We start from the raw sequence: 20,731 nt of genomic DNA, 5'->3' as shown, positions 1-20,731 counted from the left end.
TCATGGTACCATCTACAAAGTAACACCTTATAAAATTGCGTGTGTGTGTGTGTGTGTGTGTGTGTGTGTGTGTGTGTGTGTGTGTAGCCTGAGCCCTATCTTTGGCTTGTTGTTTCTTTAATATTGTCTTCTTTGATCACATCTCAAAAACCACTGTGCAAGCTCAACCAACCATTTTAAAGACTTTCTTCTTTTGGGCAGTTGTACAGATTCATCTGTTGCCCTGATATCTTGTTGTCTTTGGGGTTGACTTAGTACTCAGCACAAGGGCTTCCACCAGCTTGATTGGGATTTTCACAGTTGGATGGAAGCACACAAAAATGGGCTTAGTTCTTGTTTAAGGCTGTGACAGCTCTGGAAATCTTTGTGCTTGGTCATCAGGGTGAGTGAAGATGGTCATCAACACCTGGCCTCAAACTCATGATCCTCCTGCTTTAGCCTCTGAAGTTTGGGGATTATATGCATGCATCAACGTACCCAGTTCTTCACCACCTCTTGTAAAACAATATTGACACTCATTCTACCTCTGTCTAGTGCCAATGCTCTCTTTGTCTGTGATGATGGGTTGTGGGTGAAGCCCAACCTTGAAGGTACTTAAATCTGTCTTTGTTTGATTGTAACAACAGACAGAGAGCTGCCCCACTTCCTGATAGTGTCCAATTAGAGCAAAGCTCTGTCCTGCTATCAGCCAATCACAGCCTAAAATGCCAAAAGAGGTTTTAATATGCTCTTCCTGAAATACTCACAGTTCCTCTTGGATCATCTTCCCTCAACACAGCTGCTTAGCAGGATTGTGTTCCTCCTGGCCTCTGGCTGAAAGATTTTGTTCTTTTCATTTCTCTTCTGCTCAGTTGGCTTCAGCCCCATCAATTTTTCATTTCCTTGAAAATAAGAAACTCTGTCCTGCCTTGGGGATTTGTACATAATAGTGTCTTTACTCAGATTTACTAATGGTTGATTCAGATCTCAGGGAAATGTAACCTGAAAATTAAGGTAGAGTAAAATAGCAAAGCCTTCTTTAAAATGGTGAAGAATGTTAGATACAAACCATTTACTATGGCCAGAAAACAGATCCTGGCTATTTTACATAACCTGTTGTTTGTTGCTGAGGTTTTACCAACAAAATACTATAGAAAATGCAGTCTCCCAGTTATAATTCCATTTTATTTCCCTGTAGATCTGCATTGACCAGAAAAGTTCATGTGTAGATCCTGACTCAGGTGTAGAAGGAATGAAGCCCTAGAGTACTGTCCCTCAAGGACTTCTTTGTCTTTGTGGCTACTACTTTCAGGAACTTTCACTTTTTCTACACATTTCTTACCAATATCTAAGCTATACTATTGTGTATTACTTGTCTTCACTCACCAGAACGCAAACTTCAGAAGTAAAGAGCTATGTTGTATTTGTCTCTATGTCCTGGTAGCATCAGTATTCCCAAGGCTTACTTTGAGCAACACTGTATTGTCAGTGAATTCTTCTGCCTCCAGCTGTGTTCAGCTCTAGTGCAGACACAGCTGTCTCAGATACATTCTGGAACAAAGAGTTGATGCTAGCACTCCTCATCTTTAAAACTTTCATGGATTCTTTTTTCAAGATGTCATCATTTCCCTCATTCTCTTTGAAACCCTCAGAAAGCCTTGCAATTTAGCCACACTGAATGGTCTCAGACATGCCACAAGCCTCCCAGTAGCCAAGCCCTGACAAATGCCACTGAATCTAACTACAGTGCTCTTGCCTGCCTCTCTCTTTTATTATTATTATTCTCTTAAGGGCAAAATCCTCATCGTCCTTCAATGCCCAACTGTCAGGTTGCCCAATTTTAAAGTGTGTTTTCTGTGCTTTCACCACTCTGGGTTATCCACATGAACTGCTAAGCACACCAAATCCTGACAGCTGTGTAGCTGGAGAGTTTTCTCTCCAGTCCCACCAAGCACCAGCAGTCTGACAGCCCATTCATAAAATAAACACACAGAATCTTATATTATTTAAATTGTTTGGCCTAATGGCTCAGGCTTCTAGCTATCTAGTTCTTACATCTTAAATTAATCCATCTCTATAAATCTATACCTTGCCATGTGGCTCACGGCTTACCAGCATCTTCACATGCTGCTTGTCATGGCGGTGGCTGGCAGTGTCTCCCTCCGCCTTCCTGTTCTCTCAATTCTCCTCTGTTAGTCCTGCCTATACTTCCTGCCTGGCCACAGGCCAATCAGTGTTTTATTTATTGACCAATCAGAGCAACACATTTGACATACAGACCATCCCACAGCACAGTTGTATTCTGCTGTCATTTCCAAGGGACGATGGGTGTTTCAAGTACAATCAATGATCAGCTATGCTTTATGCCTTCACTGTTTCCTTTGTAAAGCAAAGATCTTTCTATGTATCTTACAGACTTCTAAAGAGGAATATAGGAGAAAATGTCTGGAAAGCAATTAGAACAACACCTGGCACAGAGTAAATACCACATACACTTATCTTTATCATTCACTTCTGTGTCAGCAGAGACCCAAAATAGTTCTGTCAAAACGCATTGCTGTTAAAATTGGTTGAACTTTGGCAGGCAACTTCCAAAAGTTGAACTTTAAAAGCTTTACGGTAGCTTGAAAATATTGGCATTATTCTCATGACCTTTCAAGTTATTTGTATAACCCTCAATCTCTTGCTATCTTGAGTTGGGCATAAGAACTGGGTTGGTAGCTGTTAAGCAAGAGAAATTTCTTAACTCTTACCCTAGCTTTATGACATGATCAACATCTGACCTGAAAACATGTTTCTTGGAATATTATTTAAAGTCTTCTCTGGGTGCCTTCAGTCTTGGGAAGGATTTTAGAATGTATTTTACATCTCTCACCATGTCATAGAGGGATAGGATATAGGATATTAGATTACAACAGAGCTTGTGGTTGGGGAGTAAAATGTAGGGTTATGAGTTGCTAAAGCTATGAAGGGTTCCAATACTTGGAACCATTGAGTTTCAAAGGAGCTAAGTCCTAGAGCTTCAAAGGGTTATTAGAGGTACAGGAGCTGAAGAGGCTGAGTGTTAAGATAATGAGGATGAAAGAGACAGCTGATGCCTTCTGAAAGCTGGTCTAATGGAGAGGCCAGAGGGTGCAGTGGTGTGTGTTTGTGTGTGTGTGTGGTGCAGACTTATATGGCAGTTCTCATTCTTTCTCTTTGGAGCTGGGATATTGGGACAGATTTTGGAATGTCTTTGATTCTCTCACACTAGGTGCCTAATAAAGGACAGGACTAAATGAAGTTTGAGTTCCTTCCTGTATTAAGAGGAGGGTGTGGGTATAAGAAGGATGAGTCTAAATGCATGCTTTAACACATCTTGGGTGGTGCCTTGGCTCTCCTGTCTAGGGCTTGCCAGGTGTCTCCAGGGCCTGTCTGACTATACTACAGAGAAAGCCATCTTCTGTGTACAGTGAACAGCCTGTGCCTCAAACTCTCCAGCGACATAGGATTCCTGGGGGCTGGGAGTGAAGTTGGGTTGGTATTTTGTAGCCTAAGGTCAACAAGGTAAAAACTAGGTTATGACCCCACCAGGTACATCCTGGGGAGAAAATGACAATCTCTGGAATATTTAGAGTACACTCCTCAGTCCAAAGTGTAACTTGAATCTAAGCTGCTTGAGTTATTAAATACACTTGAAGTTCACATGCCATTTACAAGTACATACAGATAATTTGTCTGAACTGTGTAACAACCTGTGAGGTCAGGTATTTGTCATCATTTCCATTTCATAAGTGAGGAGCTCAGAGAAAGTGACTTGTCCCAGGTTGGGAACTTAAATTGGTTTTGTTACCCTTTGGGACAAGTTGATACTGGTTTTGTCCAAGGAAAGTGAACTATAGAGGTGAAGGTGGATTTCAGAATCGGATGATCTTGGTCACCAGGTCTCTCACGATATGAGAATAGAAGAAAGCTTTGAGACCAGAATTAAATCTTCAGTCCTGTCATATGCTAGAGGAATAAACTTGAACAAATTAATGCCCATTGTCATTTCCCTCATCTGTGAAAGACGATAATATCTCAAAGGATTAAATAGCATGAAACAGTGTCAAGTTGTCTTATATGCTAAGTAAATGCATTGTTCTTTCCTACTACATCATCATGCAGACAGAAATACACACTCAGCAATTTTATTTTCACCTATGTGGTTTGTCACAACTTAATTTCTACCTCTAAAATAACCAGAAATGGACTCTTCAGAGATCTTTTTCAGCCAAAGGCTTGGCTAGGAATAAAATACTTCAAATTAAACCAAATCTTCATCATTTACAGCCTAGGTGATTGAACTACATATTCAGAGAGTTGCAGGAGCATTTGGCCTGCTGGTGTAGGGGCACTCAGCCTTTTCCAGTCTGCCTGACCCTGGGATTTTTGCCCAGTGGCCTGGCATCATGGAGATTTACCCAGCATGCTTGATCGAGCCTGGCCCTGGCTGAGAGGATTACATTTCATCCAGTGTTGAAATCACTTGAAATTCCCCTTGTTCATCCAAAGACACAGAAATAAAAGAAGTAACTTGTGGTCTTGCTGAGAAGAGAACTCTATTGTTAGCCATTCTAGCATCTTTTATTTTCTGTGCCCAAAATAGATCGATCCAAGAAACATTCTTTTGTTAAGAATCTCAAGCACATGGATGTTTTTATCTTAAACACCAAACATTTCATTTTTTTTCTTATCAGTGATAGAGTTCTGTAAAAGCTTTTGTGGTGAGATTGTTCTACTGCCTTTTACTTTTGAATGCACCAGCATTTAGAGGGTTCATTTTCGACCATGAAGCTTGAAGCTGACGCCAAACCATCTCTTTTAAAGATTTCCCTGTTCCCAAACCACATTATACCACAACCAGGATCAACTGAAACCTCAACTCAACCCCCACTATTCCTCATTTTGGTGGAAGCCTACTTCTATGTTGCTAACCCTTAATAAAAGCAATAAATGAGCTGATGCTTTGGTATTCAGTGAGGACCCAAGGACGCATGATAAGTCATTTGAAATTACTTTTCAGACTTTTTCCCTTCTGGCCAGAGGTCACAACAGTGTCATTGGGCTTTCATCCACAGCAGTCAGAAATAACAGCAATATCAGGGCTATGACTTTATACTCTGCATGTTTTACTAAAACAATTACTTCTCTCAATTTCCAGCATCTTAAAACTGACTCTTTTCCATGCTTGGCCTCAAGTTTGTGCTAAATTTAAGTCTTTCATATCATCACCTTAAGGAGATTTTGTCAGGCCTCATTCATGCAATTCAGGGAAACAGAATCTTCAGCCTCAGAGAACTTTTTGGAGGGTGTGGGGTAGAATCTCTCTCTCTTTTTAAAACAATGTAAAGGTTAAAGGGGAGGAACTGAACTTATATATCTTACTATGATTTTCTAGCAATTCTATCCATAGACAGGAATATGAAATAAGGGAATAAAATCTAAGGAAAAATCTCATTGACCTTGTGAATCCTTAAAAACTATACCCTTCCAAATATGCTGGGACTGGAGCTCAGTGTAGAGTGCTTGCTTATTATGTGAGGCACTAGGTTTCATGTCCCATGCTGAAAGCAACCCCTTTCCCAGGCCCATTAAGATCTTTGGTGTCCACAGTACAATTATCTGCATTATTAAGATACACCTAGAGCATTGGCACATTGTCAGCCTTTCATTCAATTTTATGCCTTTCTGGTAAACACCATGCATTTTCTACATATGCCATCTCTCACACGGGTTTATATTTGTGTTATATAGCTAAGTACCCATTTACCCTTTTATTCTTTCCTTCTCTTGCGACAGTCTATGTAGTACTAAAGCTGGACCAGGCTGGCTTTGAATTGAGTCTTCCTGCCTCTGCTTCCTGAGTGCTGGGATTAAAGGTGTACACCACCATGCCCAGCTCCACCCACCCCCTTTAAAAATTAATTTGTGTATGTGCATGTGTGGCACATGTGAGTCTGCATGCATGCTCAGGTCAAAGAGGGATGCCAAGTGTCTTCATCTATTATTGCATTATTGTCTTGAAACGGTGTCATAGGACACTTACTGTTTTGGTAAGGCCAGTGAACTCCCAGGATCCACTCTGCCTCTGTTCTCCAATGCTGGTGTTACAGGCACACACAATCATGCTCAGCTTTCACATGTTTTTGGGTATTCACACTCTGGTCCTCATGCTTGCAGGACAAACACTCTTACCCACTGAGACATCTCCCCACTCACTCCCTGCTCTTTTTTTTCCTGAAAGGTTTCTACATACTGCTGTGAGGCATACTTTAAGTTTCTTGTTTTTCTTCTTGGGGTATATGTACGTACACATTCTTATTATGCAGTCCAAGCCACCCTCTAACTCCCAATCCATCAACTTCCTGAATGCTGGGATGCTGCCATACACCACCAAGTTTTTTGAAGATGAATCTGATGACACAATAGAACAGGGCACTCAAGAAACTCACCATTTCTTTGAGCTACAGGACTGAGACATCTTTCTATTTCTTCTCATTTAATATTTGTACTTTCTCTGGGCTGCCTTCCACTTGGAACCTATATACATATTCCTTCATATGCAACTGAATGCAGCTTAAGCCAGACTCACTGAGTTCTGAAAATCCTGCAGTATCTGTCACACCTGTGAGACACAAAAACCCTAGGAGAGGGGTCACTCATGACGTATTGTTCGTAATCTTGTTATTCCCCCTAATGAAATTTTAGACCCACTTTTTTTCAAACATGAACCTTGTTAACATACTTTATTAAATGGAAAATGCTGCTGACAAACATAACAATTTAAAAAGCACAAATAAAATAAGCCTTTCTAAACAAAATGAGAAATTATCTATACCAAAATCACAAATGGAATATAACAAAATAGGCCTTTTATGGTGCTGGGTCCAGATGTTTACCGTGTCTAACTTGTTTCCTTGAGCCAACTTGTTTTTTTCTATTGGAGTCTATTCTATATTGTACTACACCAACCCAGAAACACATTTATTTGTGGCTTTAATTGATCTCTTTCAATTCTTTATAATCCCACCCTAGTTTTGGTCTCTTTATTTTATACACACACAACTGTATTTTCACAAACACAGTAGAAAGCAGGGTCTCACTTCCTCTGAGCTACTACAGTGCTTGGCTGAGTCCTGTCACATACTTGATCAGAGTTCTAGCCTGCATAGAACCCCTTAGAGAGGATACAAGATGAATCACATATCCCCACCTCATGCAACTTATGGAAGTAGCCCTCTCTGACTCATGGTTCATTTATGAAGCAAGATGTCATGATTAGATGTGGCCCCCAACTCATGATCTCTCAGGTTTAACTAAAGTAAAAAACAAATGGTACGAACAAATTGTTAGATTCACAATGCACCAGTAATGCATAGGCCTCAGCGAAAATGACCTTCCCCAGGGATGTGTTTCCTAGTCTTCCATGCTGTGTGGCTCTCACAAGAACATTAAAAGTGGAGCGTTACTGTGTTGTTTAAGAATCTCTGGCATTCTCAGTGGGGACCAACCAGACCTCATCCTCCCCTCATGACTAAGCCTAGAGAATGTAAGGTGATGGAGCTCTGTGACTCTTTAACCTGAGTATTCCACTCACTGTCGAATATCTAGTTATAGTACCTATATCACTCATCTGTTAACTTGCTATAAAAAGTGATTAACCCAATCATCAAGTACACTAGTCAACACTAAACCAGTCTATTAATGCATAGCCTCAGCTTCCAAGTATGGAAGTACAGTGGGCCCCATTTTTCCCCCAAATAGAATCTGTAGATGTATAGTTGCTGTTCTTTGCCAGGTGTGGGCAACAAATACTTGAGGATGGCTGTCTTTTGCTGACTTCTGAGGATGTGTAGCAAGTGCTGCTTTTCAGTGCTAGGGACAGATTGCATGACACATCTTCTAACCCTCTGAGACAAAGATGTAAAGTTATCTAGAATATACATAAAGCCATGCAACACTCATTGCCTCAGCACAGCAATGTTATTTTTATTATGGTAATTTAAACAGGGATAGTCTAGGACTTCCTATTTCTTTATTTAGTCTTTTCAGAAGTCAACTAGAACTAGTAACAATTTCTCTTCTGCCTGTAAGGCTGTTAAATGCCTAGAAAGGCCACTTAGTATCAAGGAACGTCAAAGCACGAAGGTATGAGGATAGTGCCCTTGTTTCTACTCTACTGTATCACCAATACAAAAAAAGCATGTGCACACATATGTATACACCCAGAATATCCCTGTATATCCATCTGTTCATATGTGAGCCAACCCTACTTGATGAAAATGCCTGTAGTTTAAGGTTTTCAAAAATTGATTCTGAGAAAACGAGGCCTTAGGGAACTACCTATATCTCACCAGAACAAGAAAGGAGAGGGAAGGGCTAACTGCTACATTTGCTTGTCCTTGGGCCCATAATGGCTCTCATGTGCTGAGATTCCCATCTGATGAGAGGAAATGACACGGAGGTCATGGATTGACCTCACGGTCCACTGTGAAAGCTCTTGAAGGACCTTCAGGCCCCATAGCTTCTTCTCAAAAAGGCCACCATTTCCAACAGTGACAGGCATCCTATCAACCTCATTTTCAGGGATCTTCTGTTCCAGAAGCACCATTAACTCCTCTAGCTGGTAGGCAAAGGCAGAAACTTGGAGCAGAAGAGTATGTATTGCCTGATGGAAGTCACCTTCAGTTGGGGTGAAATGCACCCTCTGGTCTTCTAAAAGCTTGGCTAACATCCCATGGAAGGTACGGTAAGCCTGGAGGTTCTCTTGGAGTCGCTCTGCCTCAGTCATCTCACTCCATCGATCAGTGCTTGCCACTGGCACACCATCCACAGAGTCCAGGCTGATATTTTTATTCAGGCCCTGATGCTTCACCTGGCCGAGGATATAGCAAAACATGGTATGTTCGATATCATCTCAATTCCTTTCTTCAATCGCAAATAAAATCTCCTTCACTTCTACAGTCAAAGACCCAAGTTGTAGAGAAAATGTCTAGAATAGAAATCCTTCATTTGGGGAGCCACGATCTTGAAGGACTATCTGAATTTCCCTATTCCCCCATGTTTACTCTCATGTTGAGATCAATCCTTTAAAACATAGTAGGAACTGGGTTTAAAAGAGTAACCATTAGAGTCTAATAAATGGCAAGGCTTTTCAAAAGTTATCAATTCTTAGAGAACATAAATTTGTAACTTTATCTGAGGCCTGGAATAGTATCACAGCAGTCCTTTAGTTGGAGGCCCTTAATGAGAAAACCCAGAACTCTACTTAACCTGAGCATTCTACCCACTGTCGAGTATCTAGCTATAGTACCTTTATCACTCATCCGTTAACTTGCTATAAAAAGTGATTAACCCTAGTCAACACTAAACCAGTCTATTAAGGCATAGCCCCAGCTTCCAAGTATGGAAGTACAGTGCGCCCCATTTTTCCCCCAAATAGAATCTGAAGATATATAGTTGCTGTTCTTTGCAACTAAATTAATTAACCCAGATGGTTAATTTAACATTTCTACAAGACTCTAGCGAATATTCCAGGGAATATTTTTGACAAATCTATTTAGTTACATGTATACTTCTGATGTGGAAAACTAAAATGTAGATAGCTTATACTGTACAGAGGGAAACTATAAATTTCTCCAAAATTCCATTAAGGTTCTTCCTAGAGCTACAACCCTTTTATTTCCAAAGCTCAAAAATTCTATGAAGAACCAAAACTTAGAAAGTCTACTGTCTATCCTGGTAGGAGTCAGAAAAAAGACAATCAACTAATGTATCTTCTCACTCAAGGAAAAGACCTGTCTCTTAAGCAGCCTAGGAGAAGACAGTAAGGTTATGAGTTTTCTCAAGGGAGAGGCCATGCCAAATTATAGGTGTTTAATATATGAATGACAATTAAGACTAGTTTTCATAATTGGTTATGGGTTTAAACACTGATGGTTAAGAGTTGAGTTGAAAACAGACAACAGCAAAATAGACAACTTACATAAGATTCCATAAGAGCAGTCAGGTCTGAACGAATCTTCCTTGCTAGCCAGATAGAACGGCTACAGAGGTCCCGGCGGTGAAGGGTCAGAGGTGACTGCTCTGCAAAAGCCATCCTAAATCAACTGTCCCAGGAAACAAGTGAGCTGGTTTGCCTCTGTCTTCACTGGGCCAAATAAGAAATGTGACTCCCACAGACTAAATCCACTGGGCATTCTCTAATGGGATTGTGCACCCCCATCCCCACCCCCTGCCTGACTCAGAGGTGGCAGCAAATTCCTGGCTGTGGATTTTTGTGCCTGTGGAATCAAAGGGCCCTTTTTAATCAGTCTTTTTTTTTTTTTTTTTTTCCGAAGCGTCTGCCTCCATCTCTCTCCTCCACTCAGTACTTAGCACTTGTTTTTATGTCATTGTTTTGCTTTTGTACTTAGCAACAAGGTCACTATCACACTAATCCTCATGACACCCACCCCTGCCTAACATAGTCTGTTATTTATACATATAATCTGTTGACTTTATTCTGCTTTCTACATTCTATTTTTTTTAATATGGTAAAGTGTATTATTGAGTTAGGTGCCATTTATTAAATACTGTCTTACAGCATTTAAACTTCATTTGATTCCTAGGGTTATTCTGGGCTATATATTAGTTCTCTTTGGGTGTAAATAATATTTTCTCATTTGATATATAAGAAACTATCAAAGAAGTTAATCCAATAAACTAGATTCGTGTTTCTCCACTGGTCTTTGGGTTTATCCTGCCTCCCCTCTCCCTTTACCATTTCTTTGTGTAGCTCCTGTTTTGTGCAAGAGACAAAGACTGTGTGATACAGGTCCTTTGTAGCATCTTTCCATTCCCATACTTCATAAGGTTAATTTAAACTTGTTTAAAAATTAGCTAAAGGAGCATCTCTAATCTCAATCATGGTGCCTTCCTAGTAGCTACAGGATGTGGAAGGCACTGTTTAGGCCTGTTTGCTCCCAAAGGAAACACCCAACCCTAACTTGGTAATATTTCTGAGGCAGTTTTACTCAAGTGACAACACGCTTCCTTTTCTTCCCAGTCCCAGTCATACTCCATGCTAAACAAGGCTTTGAATGAATGAACAAGGCTTTGAAATGAGGACAAAAGAGTTAAAAGGTGCTTACAGATCTGCCATTCTATCGTACTGCACTCAGTGGGTGATGCTAATTGGCTAAAGTTTAAAAGTTTCATCCTTAAATGGGTCAATGAGTGTCCCTATTTCATATCACACGTTGCCAAGAAGTTCAAACATTTGCCATCTGAGGAGCAAGTTGACATAGGCATATAATAAATGAGGAATGACTGTCATTGAACTTTTACCAAGGTTAGACTATGTTTTCTCTTTAAATTAGAACTTGACATAGGTATTAACAGCTTTGTCAAGAAGCACTGATGTTAAATGCAACCAAGGTTCTGTCATTATCAGAGTAAACTGTATTTCACAGTATCCTAATGTCCCCAAGTAAGCAACTGAAACACCATTTGGAGGCTGCCAAACACGGAACTACAAGGCATCTCAGCATTAGAACCGCTACCCAACTCTCAACAAAGAGCAAATAGCAGCATACAAAAGCCTACCCTGGGGGAATCTGTTTTCTTCATTTAGCAGCATCAACTGTTTTACTCTCGGATGACTAACTCAGTACAACCAAGGAAGACCAGTTGCTTCCAGGAAGACAACTTTTATTTTTCTTCTTTACATACTTATTTTGAATATGGTTACCTAGATTAAGAGAAAACAAGATTTTAAAAGCAAAGTATCCCTTTTATTATAATTTTTTTTTTTACATAACTTTTAAACCTAAATCAAGTAACCACCTATCTCTCATCACAGGAAAAGGGTCCTGCACATTTCAACAGGCAAAAAAGATTTTAGGAAATATAACTGCCCCATTACAATGTTCTGATTTTCTTGAGTATATGGAAAATTAGAAGGACAGGAGCTAAACTGGTCTGCAGTGAGGCTGTAAAACCTCACTTAGGTTGGTGGTTGGGTTCACATTCTTCCTCCAAACAGGTGTAAGGGAGGTCCAAGTGCTCTATAATGATGTTGTGCATGCTCATCCCCAGGACTCCCAGTCAGTGTCTGACTAAATCCTGTAAAATGTATTAGGGTCTAATTATGTAAAATACACCAGAAACCCAAGCAAGGAGTATGCATAACTCCCAGAAATACCGAGTAATTATCACAACTATATCCATAAAATTTAGACTTGCCAATTGAAAATGAAGGTATGACTAGTTATTTAAAAGGTAGTAAGATATGAGTATGAAATATCTATCATTTTTTAAGATTAAAAGGACTCCTTAAAGGACAATTCAACAAGTGGCATGGGAAGAAATAAAATGGGAATGGTGCTTAGTTTGCTCATATAGATTTTTACTATGCTAGCACTTGTTCTCAAAAGAAAAAAAAGTTCATGAAAAATATCTTAAAATTTATTGCAAACTGCTACAATAATTTATTGTCAGCAAATGGTAGCTATGAAGATGACCCAGCCCCCTTTACATCCCCTCCCCCAAATGAGAGGACAGGAAGTTTCTAATTATTATAACTAGTTGCTTTCCTGGGGAGGGGAGTGAGGTACAGAAAAGAACATTTCTCCCCATCCCAGAAAGAAGAGATGTTTACAATGCAGTCTGCTTTTCTGTGGGTGGCTATATCTGATGGATGAGTAATCACTCTAAATGAAATTTATGGAGACAGTCTAAATGTGAAAAACAAAGGGTAAGTGTAGGATACATATATTAGCTAGAGAAACAGTATCAAGTAGAGCAACTTTGTTGCAGTTCCATTTATAATTACTCTTACAGTATTTTCAAATCTGTGTACCAATGTACCAAAGTCAATATACATTTCAAACCAATGTACCAAAGTCAAACTCTGTGGGGTAGGACAGCCTGTCTTCACGCCTTCTCTTCCCTTTCATGGAAGGGATGGCAAATCCTGCAACACTAGAGAAAACAATAATGTGTTTAAGATTGTTCCTGTAGGTGTCTTCCTCCCTCCTCCCTGGCATCCCAACCAGTGACATTGGTGGGTGTACAGTAAGTGTCTTTCAGAGATGACATTTTTTTGAGAAAAAATTAAACAGAGAAAATTTGATAAACTCCATAGTTTTAGTGTTTGTGAAAAACAAGCTGTTCCTTATTTTGTTCTCAGTCAGACTCTTAATTTTCCCAACAGTCATCATGTATTTCTGACAACCGGCCAGGTCTTCAATGGCAGATTTTGGAGCACACAGGGAGGAACTGCACTTCTAATTCTCAAAAAAAGGGAAGCTGAATTAGGGTTTTAGTCTTCTGAGAGGTATAAGCATGTAAAAACACGATCTGCGTCTCCCAATGATATTAATAATCCACAATGCATTAAAATTCCTACTCCAAGGAAAATAGATAATTCGGGGAAAGCCAAAGACATTATCACACAGATTTCCACCTTTGTTTATGTCTATTCAAATTTTGTCTTTTCTATAGGGGAAACAAGACACAACAGTTTTCTCTTAACCAAAACTCTAGGACTCTTAATTTTGTTCCTTCATGAATGACACGGTCTAGTCTCCCACTAAGGGAGAGCTGGAATGACCAATGACAAAACCAAAACCGAAATCAAAACAAGGAGCCAGTTAGGTCAGCAGGGAGATAAATGCAAAGAAACAGTAAGGACAAAAAGAGAAAATAAATTCACAGAAGAAAAAAATCTTTTAAGTGTGATTCAGACCTTGAACAACATTCCTCATCCCCTCAAATCCTTGTATCTCAAAAGAGCACACTAGTTACCACAAACCTATCAACCTTCCCTAAGGCTTCCAAAAAAGCACTAGGCTACTGTAGTGATTCTGTTAGTGCTGAGGACCAGCTTTCTTTAAAGGCCACTGGAAAACTATGATTTTAGAGGCTGGCTGTGCTTCTTTAACTCTAAGCCTTGCCTTCAAAGTACCTCTTGTAGGAAGGATCCCATGTCAGAATAATCTACTCTCCCAGCCCCACAAAACATAGCAACAAAGACCCTCCCCCCCCAAAATCAGACTTTCCATTAATAAATAAGGAATCTCAGGTTCCACAACACAAAAACACACATGTTCAAAGTGCAAATTTCTGCCATTAGCCTGGGACTTTTCTCACTGACATAGAGCCCTGTCTTACAGCCTTACAGAAGACTGTATGTACACAGGGCAGTCCCCTCTCTCTTGGGAGCCTGCTTCCAAGCAAGTGAGCACCATTAAGAGCCATATGGAGGTTTGGGAGGGGGGACTGAGGTGCTGGGATCCACTGAAGGGGAGGGAGGTGGTCCCCATGTATCCTTCCTTCCCCAAACCCAGTAAATAATGGAAGAGGGGTGAGAGATATGTGCTGTTTTAACAGCATCCTGCTAAGGGGCCCTAAAGTGCCAAGTCAAGCTGCCAGCCTTCAGAAAATAGAATTATATAATATTTGATAAGTGTTGGTTGTTGCAGTGGGGAGAAGCCAGAGCCATAGGGCAGCAGTAGAGGAGAAAAGATTTAAATGACAGTAATATATTATTATGAGTTAAAAGCTGATCCAGAGCACATCAGTTATAGGTTGGGAAAAGGAGATCTGCCAATGAGCAGGAAGTCAGCTGTTGGCTGGAACCAAGTATGCTGCTGCTTTTTCAATGACCTTTCTGGTAAAGGCAACATCAATGTTTTAAGGATGAGTGAGGGGAGTTCAGGGGAAGGGGTAGAGGGAGAGGGAAGGAGAAGGGGGGATAGAGACTCTGTGTTTGTGTATGTGTGTGTGTCTGTGTGCTGTGATCCACAATGCAAAGAGCAGGCCCTTCAGTTATTTTACTAGATTTTAAATGCTTTAAATTTTTTTTTTTTTGTCCTTTTTATCTTTTAAATACAAAGTCTGCACTGTCCCAGTGCCCAAAGTCTTCCTTTGCACTAAGGTCCAGGAGAGTCTGAATCTTCAATCAGAACCTCTGTGGTAGCACCGAGAATATCCGAGTTCATGACCAGCCCTTCAGTGCCCCCACTGCTGCCGCTGCCCACAAAGATCTTTCCATCAGCCATAAGGCTCACCCGTTCTGTCCCACTGCAGTATGACTTAGACATCCCTTCAGCTTCTAGCAGTAGGCACTCTCCAGATGTTGAGTTTCCCAAGGGCTCAGGAAGAAGAGGAAGCCCCTGAGCATCTGCAGGTTGTGTCAGGGGCTCTGGGTTAGTGCCCAAAATATCTGTGCTGGTGATGAGGGCGCCTGCATTGGCTGCCAGAGCTTCTGCAATCAGCACCTCAGGGTGGCTTTTTGCTTTGTGTGCCACTACGCTGTCCTTCTTCTCAAATTTTTTGCCACAGATATTGCAAGAAAATTGGTAGAAGGAGTCTGCATCATGTTTCTTCATGTGCCAATTAAGGGATGCCTTTTGTCGACAAGTAAATCCACAAATCTCACATCTAAAGGAAAGCCAAAGGAAATGAATGATCAAGCAGAGAACTATTAAATCAAGTACCAGGTGAGAACTAAAAAAATTACATAAACACACAATAATTCATAGCACATACTTCTTATGAAGGATTAGGAAACCGTTAGATGGAAATCTAACTAAAAAAAATTTGTTTGCAAAGCAACAGCAAACAAACGAACAAAAAAAGTCCTATTCAAGTATATAGGCAGCACAAACTGTGTTCCATGACTTATTTCAGAAAGGGGGTTGGGCAGGGTGGCTTCGAAGTAGTTAAGGCAGAATAAATTCTCAAACTAATAAAAATATATTTATAAAGAACAGCAAAACAAAGTAAAAGTCAACAATAACTCCCCAATGAATATCTAGTCTTTAATTTAGTAAAAGTAAATAGTGACAACTGAAATGTTTACAAGGGACAAGAAACCTCCAAGAGAGGTAAATGCACTCCTACCCAGATGTTGACTAGCAAGTAAATACTCACTGTAATGGCTTCTCGCCCGTGTGAATCATCCGGTGTACTGCCAGATTGTGGGAACTCTTGAAGGCCCGAGCACAATATTCACAGATATAATCCCTCTGATCTAAGATGAAAAATAATGTGGTTAATGTAACCACATTATTATTATTATTCCATTATTATTATTATTATTATTATTATTATTATTACTATTATTATTATTCCATTAACCACATTATCATTATTGCATTTTCTGCAGTTTGCAGGTGAGCAAGTCTTCTGGCAGTTAGTCTACAGCACACAACACCCTCTGCAATGAGTAAATACTTTGAGCAAGCTAAATTTAACAACAAAAATATTGTTTTGATTTTATTTTCTATCCATGAAGTCAGTCAGTAGAATAAAAATCAGCTTAAAAATGTAATTCAAGAAGCCAGTATTATTTTAATACCCAAGCTACGTACAGACACACACAAAAAAGAAAACTACAAGCCAATATTCCAGATATACAAAGATACAAAAACTATCAATAAAATACTTGCAAACTAAATGATCAAGTTGGTTTTATCCCAGAGATGCAGGGATGAGTCAATCAATATATGTAAGTAAACAAATCATATAAATGGGCTTAAAGTAAAAAATCGTCACAAGACCACCTCAATTCAAACATGAAAGTCTTTGACAAACTCCCAAATGCTTTTATGGATAAAAATCCTGAAGAATCAGACTGGAAAGAACAAACCTTAAAATAAAGGTTATATATATATAAAAAACAGCCAATAATCTCATAAAACCAGCAGTTCCCAATCTGTGGGTCGCATCCTTTTGGGGGTTGAATGACTTTTTCACAGGGGTCGCATACCAGATATCCTGCATATCAGATATTTATATTATGATTCATAACAGTAGCAAAATTACAGTTATGAAGTAGCAATGAGAATATTTTTTTTTATGGTTGGGGGTCACCCCAACATGAGGAACTGCATTAACGGTCGCAGCATTAGCAAGGTTGAGAACCACTGTCTTAAATAGAGAAAAAGAAGTCAATAAACAATCCCATTAAAATCAGGAAGTATCAGAAAGAGATTTTAGGAGGTAGAGGGTCAAGACAGCTACTGTGAGATAGTCAAAAACCAGAGGACACTGGGGGTGCGTGGGTCTGGCAGGAGTTCAGGGGAGGGGTAGGGGTTGAATATAATCAAGATATGTTGTTATGAAATTCTCTAAGAATTAATAAAAATATTTTTTTAGCGGTCCCAGCTTAGGATGAACATCTCACAGGTCTAAGTTACAACATTTCTTGTTTTTATGACCAAATAACAGACAAGTAACTGGTGAAATGCTTTATATCATTGTTACAGATCAGCTGATTGCAATCCACTTGAGAGAAAACTTGGTCCATGGTGACTATCAGGAAACAGAAGGAGAATGCAAGTCCTTAGCTCATTTTCTACTTTCTTCCTTTTTATGCAGTATAGGAATCTAGCTGGCAGTTTAGTGCTGATGCCCATATCCAGAGCATCACTAAACTTTTCTAGGAACCCCTGAATAGACACACCTAGAAATGTGTCTGCTAGGTCAATCTAAATTCCCCCATCAAAACAAATAAATAATTATCAAGAACAAGACAGTCCACTATCCTCACTCCTTCCAATATTGCTTGAAACGATAAGGTAAGGAAATTAAAAATGTACAAGTAGGAAAAAGGGTCAAACACTCCTGATCTGCAGATGTTACCATATTATGTATAACAAAGATCCCCAAAATTCTACCATAAAACTTCTACAAACTATAAACAACTTCTGTCAAGTTGTAGGATTAAAAAAAAAATCAACTTACAGCAGCCTTTCTATATACAACAAAGAATGAGATCATGGGACACAGTCTCATTGACAACAGCCTTAAAGTAATTAAAATATCTAGGAATAAACTTAAATATGGAGGTAAAAGACCTCTACAATGAAAAGGAAATCCTGAATAGAGAGAGAGGAATGCACTAGAAAATGGAAAGACCTCCCATGAGTATGGATTGGAATTAATATTGTGAAAAATGACTTTTACCGAAAGACATTTATAGACACAATGCAATACCAATGAAAAGGTTCACAACATTCTTCACAGAAAAGAATAAAAATCCTAACATTCATATGGAACCCCTAAAGACCCTAGACAGCTAAAGCAATCCTGAGCAAAAAAGAACAATGCTAGAAGAATAACCATTCTATATTTCAAGATATATTACACTGGCACAAAAATAAACACGTAGATCAATGGAACAAAAGAGAAGATCCAAATATATGTACATATAACTACAGCCATCTGATATTTGAAGATGCTCTGCTGTCTAGCATTATGTAAACTTAACACAAGCTAGAGTTTCTTTTGAAAGAGGAATTTCAACTGAGAAAATAGCCCCAGTAGATTGGCCTGTGGTACTTCAGGCTATGATTGATGATTGCTGGGCCTAGTTCACTGTGGGTGGTGCCACCCCTGGGCAGGTAGTCCTAGGGTTAGCCAGTAAGCAATGTTCTTTTATGGTATCTTTAGTTCCTGCCTCCAGGTTCCTGCCCTGACTTCTTTTGATGGATTGTGATGTTGAAATATAAGGAAAACAAACCCCTTCCTCCCCAACTTGCTTTGGGTTGAGATGTTTTTTACAGCAATAATTTTTAATTATATAACTATTAAATTATATTTGACTATAAAATTTAATAATAAAAGGATTCCAAACACAAAACTAGAGACAAGACATCATATTCATGAAATGGTGCTGAGAAAATGAGATGTCTACTGAAATCAGGTCCATATTTACCATCTTGCACAAAAATTAACTGCAAATGGACCAAAGACCTCAGTATGAATCATGAAACACTGAAATTGCTAGAAGAAAACTTAAGATATAGGTTTAGGAAAGACTTTCTAGATAGGATTCTATTTGTTGAGGAATTAACACCAACTGACAAGTGTGGTCCTCTTAGGGTTTTATTGTTGTGAATAAAACATGACACCATGACCACAGCAACTCTTACAAAGGAAAACATTTAATTGAGGCTGGTTTACAGTTCAGAGATTTAGTCCATTTATTATTATGGCAAGAAGCATGGTGGCATGCAGGCAAAGGTGGTGCTGAAAGGTCTACATCTGGCAGCAGGAAGAGAACAATCCACACTGCCTGGCTTGAGCTTCTGAGACCTCAAAGCCCTCCCTCAGTAACATACTTCCTCCAACAACATGATGTCTACTCCAATAATGCTACACTTCCCAATAGTGCTAGTCCCTGAGCCTATGGGGCCATTTTCATTCAAACTTCCATAGGGTTGGTTCTCATAAAATCGAAGCTTCTGTACAGCTAAGAAAACAATTGAATGAAGAGGAATCCTATAGAGAGGGCAAGAATCTATGCCTCTTATACATTTGACAGAAGATTAACATGTAGACTATATAAAGAACACAAAAAAAGAATCAAGAAAACAATTCATTTCGAAAATGGGCTGTGGATCAGAACAGAGTTACAAAAGAAGAAATAAAAGTAGCTAAGATACATCATGAAAAGTGTTCATCATCCTCAGCAATTAGAGAAATACAAATGAATATCCCTGCCACTGACAACAAATGCTGAATGGAGGAAGGAACCCTCATCCACTGTTGGAATTGCAAACTGATGCACACACTTTGGAAATCAGTGTGGAGAATCCTCAAAAAGCTAAAAATAAATCTACCAAATGGCACAGCTATTGCACTCTGACAATGCCTAAAGAACTTGAAATCCCACTGTATCTACAGGGTTACTTGCTGAGTCATGTTCACTGCTGCTCTACAGAAGCTAGAAAATGGAAACAAATGAAATGTCTTTCAACTGATGAATGAATAATGAAAGTGTAATCTCTCTCTCTCTCTCTCTCTCTCTCTCTCTCCCTACCTACCTACCTACCTACCTACCTACACAATGTTTTATTCAGCTGTGGAGGAAAATGAAATCATGAAATTTCCAAGTAAATGGATGGAACTAGAAAAGTATATTGAGTTGGGTAACCCAGATGCAGAGAGACAAAAGTTCTCTATCACTTGTGGTTCCTAGCTCCAAGCCTTCAGATGTCAGTATATTAACTGGAATAACCAGGCCAGGCCCAGCATTTAGGAGGCAGAGTCAGCTAGATCTCCGTGTAAGAGCAGCCTGGTCTACATAGTGATTTCTAGGTCAGCTAGGGCTATATAGTTAATCTTGTCTCAACAAACCAAAATAAAACCCACCCAAACCAAAAATCTAGTATAAATAAGGGAACCAGAACCTCAATCCTAGTTGTACCAACATTCCAGATACTGAATAAAATGGTTAGGATTTTGTGGTGGTTTAAATGAGAATGGCTCCCATAGGCTTACATATTTGAAGGAAACCAGAACCTCAATCCTTGTACCAACATTCCAGATACTGAATAAATTGGTTATGATTTTGTGGTTTGAAAGAGAATGGGCCCTATAGGCTCACATATCTGACTATCTGGTTTCCTGTTGGTGAACTATTTAGGAAGGATTAGAAGGTGTGGCCTTGCTGGAGAGGACTCACTGGGGGTGAGCTTTGAAGTTTCAAAAGCCCAAGCTAGGCACAGTCTCTTTCTTTCTTTCTTTTTCTTTTTTTCTTTTTTTAGATGATTTTATTTTGCTTTTAATAATATATTGAACTAATACCCTTCTATAAAATCTCCTCAAACCAAATACATAGTTTTGAAAACCTCATTATTTCAAAGCCATCAAACTAACTCTTGCATAATTTATAATTTTTTTTTTCTACCAGGTTGATCTCAGCCTGCAGGGAAGGCTTTGCCCTGGAGGAGATGGG

General features: G+C 39.4%; 2 protein-coding genes across 3 annotated transcripts in view; both read right to left on the bottom strand.

Annotated features, from left to right (window-relative positions):
• Window positions 1-6,731: 6,731 nt before the first annotated feature.
• Window positions 6,732-12,307, bottom strand: Cntf (ciliary neurotrophic factor). Its single transcript, XM_052761007.1, has 2 exons — window positions 9,986-12,307; window positions 6,732-8,875 (listed from the first exon to the last, which is right to left on the bottom strand). Exons 1-2 carry the CDS (start codon window positions 10,097-10,099, stop codon window positions 8,387-8,389), a joined length of 603 nt encoding a protein of 200 aa, XP_052616967.1. The 5' UTR covers window positions 10,100-12,307; the 3' UTR covers window positions 6,732-8,386.
• Window positions 12,308-12,429: 122 nt separating this feature from the next.
• Zfp91 (ZFP91 zinc finger protein, atypical E3 ubiquitin ligase) overlaps window positions 12,430-20,731 on the bottom strand; it is a 36,123-nt gene continuing 27,821 nt past the window's right edge. For both annotated transcript variants that reach the window (XM_052761005.1, XM_052761004.1), the window contains exons 10-11: window positions 15,919-16,018; window positions 12,430-15,426 (exon numbers count right to left, since the gene is read on the bottom strand). In XM_052761005.1, coding sequence (XP_052616965.1) covers window positions 14,916-15,426; window positions 15,919-16,018 — 611 coding nt within the window. In that variant the 3' untranslated portion in view covers window positions 12,430-14,915. The remainder of the gene's footprint in view (window positions 15,427-15,918; window positions 16,019-20,731) is intronic.

This window comes from Peromyscus californicus, unplaced genomic scaffold, assembly GCF_007827085.1.
Source record: "Peromyscus californicus insignis strain IS unplaced genomic scaffold, ASM782708v3 Scaffold_4__1_contigs__length_199733344, whole genome shotgun sequence".
Taxonomy (NCBI): domain Eukaryota; kingdom Metazoa; phylum Chordata; class Mammalia; order Rodentia; family Cricetidae; genus Peromyscus; species Peromyscus californicus.
Note: the sequence above shows the minus strand (reverse complement) of the source record. Positions and strands in the feature narration are given on the sequence as shown.